The sequence below is a fragment of the Pteropus alecto genome, unplaced genomic scaffold, assembly GCF_000325575.1.
Source record: "Pteropus alecto unplaced genomic scaffold, ASM32557v1 scaffold45, whole genome shotgun sequence".
Classification (NCBI taxonomy): Eukaryota; Metazoa; Chordata; class Mammalia; order Chiroptera; family Pteropodidae; genus Pteropus; species Pteropus alecto.
The window spans coordinates 30,999,887-31,005,886 of NW_006442491.1; the positions used below are offsets into that span (position 1 = coordinate 30,999,887).

At 54.5% G+C, this 6,000-nt stretch overlaps 1 protein-coding gene across 1 annotated transcript in view; it reads right to left on the reverse strand.

Moving 5' to 3' along the window:
- PREX1 (phosphatidylinositol-3,4,5-trisphosphate dependent Rac exchange factor 1) overlaps positions 1-6,000 on the reverse strand; it is a 184,816-nt gene that overhangs the window by 36,238 nt on the left and 142,578 nt on the right. The window contains exon 16 of the mRNA XM_025039736.1: positions 1,545-1,617. Within this exon, the coding sequence (XP_024895504.1) occupies positions 1,545-1,617 (73 nt within the window). The remainder of the gene's footprint in view (positions 1-1,544; positions 1,618-6,000) is intronic.

Genomic DNA, 6,000 nt, shown 5'->3' on the forward strand with positions numbered 1-6,000 from the left:
ACAGACATTCTCCACAGGCAGCCAGGGGGATCCTGTACAGCCCTGAGACGGGCACGTCCCTTCTCTGCTCAGAAGCCTCCCAAGATTCCCATCTCCGCAGAGTAACAGCCCAAACCCTCTTCAGATGCTCATAATATTCCAGAAGATGTACTGACTTCATTGTCGTCTGATTCACACACGCTCGCACGCACAATGCACGTGCACAGACACACGCAAGGCCGTGCGCTCCCGAGGGGGGACTTCTATCTGTCTGGTTCACTACTCTGTCCCCAGAGCCTAGCGCATTGCCTACACGCACAAGGTGCCCACTCAGCATATGGACGAAGACAGAAGGGAAGCGTGGAATCTGCCTAACAGGGAGACAACTGCTCCTTGAAGAAACGCGAGTCTGAGCTAGGAACACACAGTGACGAGGGAGAGGAGCTATTTCAGCCCGGGTGGCTGCGAGGCCTCTCTGGGGAGGCGTGAACTGAAACACTAAGAGACAGAGGGAAGCAGGCAGGGAAGGGCACCCCAGGCAAGGGCCAGGCAAGTGACAGGAGAAAGGACCCTTGGTGGGGTTCAAGGAGAGAAAGGGTCGGAGACTTGGGGCTCCCCCAGGGCCGGCGAGGGAAGGCCCCAGCGCTCAGTGGTGCAGCCTGTGGCCTGTGAAGCCGGCCGACCTGGGTTCAAATCCCGGCTCCTACCTGGCGTGTGACGTTAATGAAGTTTCTTAACTGTCTGAGCGTCTATTTCCTCGTTAATAAACAGGGATGATATTAATACCAACATAAAGGATTATTGCCAAAAAAAAGATCGTCACAAGGATTAAACTAATTAACGCATGGAGAGTGCTTAGAAAGCCAGGCGCACAGAGTGTTAACTTCTGTTTTAATACAAAGTGGTATCAACGGAACCATTTTTCTCCTCCTTCGCCCCAGCTCCCTGCCCCAGGATCGTCTCAGACAGTTCACCTCTCACATGCTTCCCGCCGTGGGAAGAGTGACTCATCTGAGCGGTGAGGGCCAGGAATAGTGGCACAGACGTCCCCGGAAGGGCCCTGCCTCCCTCTCGTGCCCATAACCAGCCTGTCCTCTGTCCCCACAGAGCCCGCTCCTCTCCTCTCCATGGGAGCCCGTGGGCCAGGCCTGGGCCTCACTGCCCACCCTGGGAGGCCACGTCCCATCCAGGAGGAAGGCATAGGAAGCCCATGGATTTGACCTCAAATCCGTTTTTCCAGCCAAGGTTTACCGTCATTTTGGTTCCCACTTGACACTGAAAATAACCTCTCAGTAAGGGCAGAACAGAGGAGGAAAGGGGGCGGAGAGACTCACGAGGCCTCCAAACCCCCAGTGGTCCACAGGCTCGCAGACTCCACATCTAGCCTGGGTTCACCCGTGGGCACGTTGGGCAGCCTCCAGCCCACCATTTGCTCTCTCTGGGCCTCAGTTTCCCCTCCCCGTGAACTGCATCAGGGACCAGAGTCCCCGCCAGCTCTTCTGTCCCAGGACAGAACCCCCACCCCCGACCCCGGGAGGTCAGGCGGAGGGGAAGGGGTGGTTTACCATGGTGCATGAAGCTGTTGTTACACAAACCCACGCCAAGCGCCACCGCCTCCTCCCGCGTCTGGCAATCTCCCTGGAACGGAACAGAAAGGGAGGGCATTAGGCGGACTGGCACCAGAGGGGCTGTGCGAGGCTGCGGAACAGCCCACAACCACCCCTAGCGCGGAGGCTCCACAGGGGCAGGGATTTGTGTCTGTTTTTACTCTGGTACCCCCAAAACACATTTGTTATTTTTATTAATAAGCCCCAAATAAGAATATTATTTTACTGTAGTTGTGACAAACAACTGCATATTGTGTGATAAACACCACCAAGGAGACATGGAGATTTTAAGTGGCAGATGCTGTTGGTTGCCTAGCAACAACCCTTTCCTGATTCTTCTGCCAGTACTGAAACCTTAACTGTTGTAGACAGCAATGCATCTATTTGGACAACCACAATCCCAGCCTCTCTTGCAGCTAGACGTGGCCAATGAGATGGAAGCAGAAAGTACTGGTAGGGAATTTCAGCAAAACCCCCTTTGTCCCTGGCTCTTCCTTTTTCTTCTCCCGCCTGGAACAAAGATGTGATAGCCGGAGCTCCTGCAGTCATCCTAGACCACGTGTGATCTCGAGGATAGAAACACACTAAGGATGGCAGGGCAGAAATAGTGTGGTCCCCAAAGATATCATGAGGCCACACTAGTAGCTCTGGACCACCAATCTCTGGGCTTCTTACTACAGAAAAATAAACCCCTAATTTCTCAGACACTGTAGCTAGATCTCTGGTCAAAATCAAGTTCAATTCCTAACTGACCTAGCTCTAGCCAGTGAGACATCTGGGAAAACCTACCAGGGTATTCTGAAAAATCCCTTCCTCCCCAATAAAAAGGAAAAGTAATACCACCTTCCCTGCCTGGGATATAATCATGCAAGGAAGTAATGCATGGGGCTGTGAGGCTACTCGTGACCAAGGTGGCAGACACTGCTGAGGATGACGGAATAGAAACTGAAAGGTTCTCAACATGTGGCGTGACTGTTCTGCAACGCGATTATTTGCTTAGGCCACCGTTTAGTTGGGTTTTCTGTCCCCGCAACTGAAAACATTCTTAACTGGAACCATTTAAATCACCAGGATCTGACTCATCTCAGGGCTTCCTCAAGAAAGTGACATCCAACCCCAAATTGAAGAATGACAGTCGTGGCCAGTGTCCCAGGCCCGTTGCCATTGGGGCCAATTCTCCCATGTGGAATGCCGTCTTGGTGAGACAGTCCCTCAAGGTTTGCCACCCGTCCCTCTCCGCCAGGCCAGATTGAGGGCTCATGGTCCATGTGAGGCCAATGAGATGCTCTCTGTCCCAGGAACATGACCTTGAGTGGAGGAACCCAAGGACAGGGAACGGCTGGCGTTGACTCTCCCTGAAGACAGCGCCCCTCAGCTGCTGCTCCAAAGAACCTGGGAGTTTCCGGTGCCAGTTCTAAGGCCTGGCTTCTGGGTCTCTCTTTGACTCTCTGGGTGCTCCACAGCCTTCCGAACAGATTCCAGCCAGAATCTGTTTCCGTTTCTTACAACCCAAATAATCTCAGTACATCTGGGCAAAGTGTGAGAGTTGTGTATGTGTGTGGGAAGGGGAGAGGTCTGGTGTAGCGGGGTAGGACTGACAGGCAACAGCACAGACAAAGGTCCAGAAGTGGGATGAAGCTTGGAGCACGAAAGGCAGCATGGCCGGCAAGGGCAGGGGGAGTGAGAAGGGCAGCTCTCTATGGGCAGGAGTTTGATCTGCTGTGTTCCCTGCTGAATCCTAAGGGCCTGGAATATAGCAATGCTCAATAAATATTTGTCGGTTGGCTAAAGGTGTTGTCATCAGGGGCCAAATCATGCAGGAGCGTGTAGCCAAGTGAATGGGCTTCAATTTCATTCAGATGGCCTCTCATTTAAACAACTCCCAAAGTGAGAAGTTCCAGGAGGCACGCGCCTGGCACAGCCAGACCAGAAGGCCTCGTCTGCTCTGGCCTCCGCCTGCATCAGAGGGGCCCGGGAGGGAATTTCGCAGCTAGAGAAGTGAATGCCAGAGGCTGCAGGACTCAGTGGCCAGGAGTGGGGCTCAGAAGCAGAGCAGAGGGCCTGGGGGAGCCGCTGGCTTCGGTATTTCACTGCACTGGCTGCCCCGGGCTGACTCAAGGAAGACAAATCTCTCCAGTGGGACCCCAGGCCAGTGTCTGGAGGGCCAGCGGGCTCAGAGCCCTGGCAGGAGAGGCCGCCATACACGAGAGAGGCCACATCCGGAGCAGCCGCCCTCCAGCTGTGCGGGGCCAGCGGAGGAGGCACAGCTGGGGCCCAGGTGGCGGGCAGGCCCAGCTCTACAACCTGGGAGGCCCAGGCAAGCGTCTGGAGCCCACCTGGCTTTATGAGGCACTCAGTCTGGGTTCCCAGCCCATGCCGGCCCATCCCTTCTCCCCAAAGGGCCCTGGGATGACCCACGGGAAGGCTCCTAAAATTACAACAGCAGCCGGATTCTGAGGTTAACAGTGAAAATACGCCAACCCTGGATGCACCAGCCATCTAAAAAGTAAACCCCCACCCCACATCCCACCAGCTGTGGGGGAGTCATAAGTTGGCAAGTCATCATTTTATCCCCTCCTGGAGGAAGACACAGGCACACACAGCCCTGGGCAATCTCACCACCATACTCCTCCCTCATCTCCCTGGCTGGCCCACTCACCCCCAATGCTGGGGGCTCCAGCCACACCAGCCTCCTTCCACACGTGACACGTGATCCCACCTCAGGGCCTTTGCACTTGCTGCTTCCCCCGCCAGAATGCCCTGCCCTCGCTTTTCAGGTCTCAGTACCCATGTCGCCTTCTCGGAATGGGCCTTTCCCTAAGGTAGTCCCTCAGCCCCTACACCACACATCCTCGAGACAAAGAGTCATCCAGCTGCTCTCTCTCGGCACCTGGTAGAACAGCTGTGCTGCGCTTGGTCACAACCTTAAGTGAACGCATCCTTTCAGGGTACTGCTCCTGGGAAGAATCAACCCAACTGTTCCCTATCCTCGGGTTCCTCCAAATAAATATGGTTTAAGGTCTGTCTCCCGCTAGAATGTCAGCTCCAGCAGGCAGCAACGATGCCTATTATGTTTACCCTGCCTCTAGAACTTAGTAGTGCACAAAAATGGTCTGATGAGTGGATGGATGGATGGATGGATGGATGGATGGATGGATGGATGGAAGGATGAAAAACCCGATTTAGAAACCGGTCCTGAACTCACTTCTACCTGCCTCGGTTTCTGTGTCTCTTAAAATGGGGAGCAATAATCGTACCCACACCCTGAAGAGTCCTTTGAGGACTAAATGACATGTTCCATGCAGGGCTCTTGGCTCAATGCCTGGCATGTAGCCAGCATTTGATAAAAAGTTATTCTTGCTTAATTATTTCTCATTAGGAAGGACCACCTAGGAACGAAGGGGTCAGAGACAAGCAGGACTGGGAGAGGGAACACAGTGGGCAGTGACTTACATATGGCCACAGAAGGCCCCTTTGCCCATGAATTCTGAAACCCAGTGAACGACACCCAAGGATGCCTCTCATCGACCCACCGAGTGCCGGGCACTGCACGATCTCACTCGGTCTTGATGGTCAACCCAAAAGCAATCATTCTTATTTATTAACCCCATTTGGCAGATGAAGAAATTGAGGCACAGACAGGCTTGGCACTTGCCCAAGGTTACACCGTGAAAATAGGATCCTATCAGAGCGTGACCCTCCGTCCTCCATGTTACAGACAGGGAAACTGAGGCTCCAAGAGCAGAGCTGCGGCCAGGGCTCCTGTCCTGCCCATTGACCCTTTGTTTCCTCTGCCGCCATCTGGAGACGCCAGCCTGGCCCTTTGCCTGCTCCGGCCCTGGCCCCTGGCCCCTGCTGCTGTCACACCTTCCGTCTGCCTGACCATGGGGATCGGCGTGGCAGGCACTCGGGCACACTTCTGCTGAGCCAGCACAGGAGCTGGCCGATTTGCGCCCTCCCATTCCTAGCTCCTGGCCTGTCCCTTCTCTCTCCTGGCCCAGCCCACTGACCCCTTGCTCTCCACTTGATGGCCTGGGGCGTCCCGGAGCCCAGGCAGCACAGACCGGAAGCCGTAGGCCAGAGAGGTGAAGAGAATGAACTGTGGAGCTGGACTCCCCGGTTCCAAACCCCGCACGGCCGTGGCTGTGGACAGTTCCCTAACCTCTCTTAGGTTCCTCTCTCACTTCCTCATCTGCATTTTTTTATTCCCCAATTTGCCCTTCATTTTCTAAGGCCTCTGCCACTCCGAGTAGTGTTCCCTTTTCAGACTCCGCCGTATCCGCCATCAGGACGATTATCACTATTATTATTGACTACCAGGCATCATAACAGCCCCACCACACACACACACACACACACACACACACACACACACACACACACACACACACACACACACAAGATCTCTCTCTCT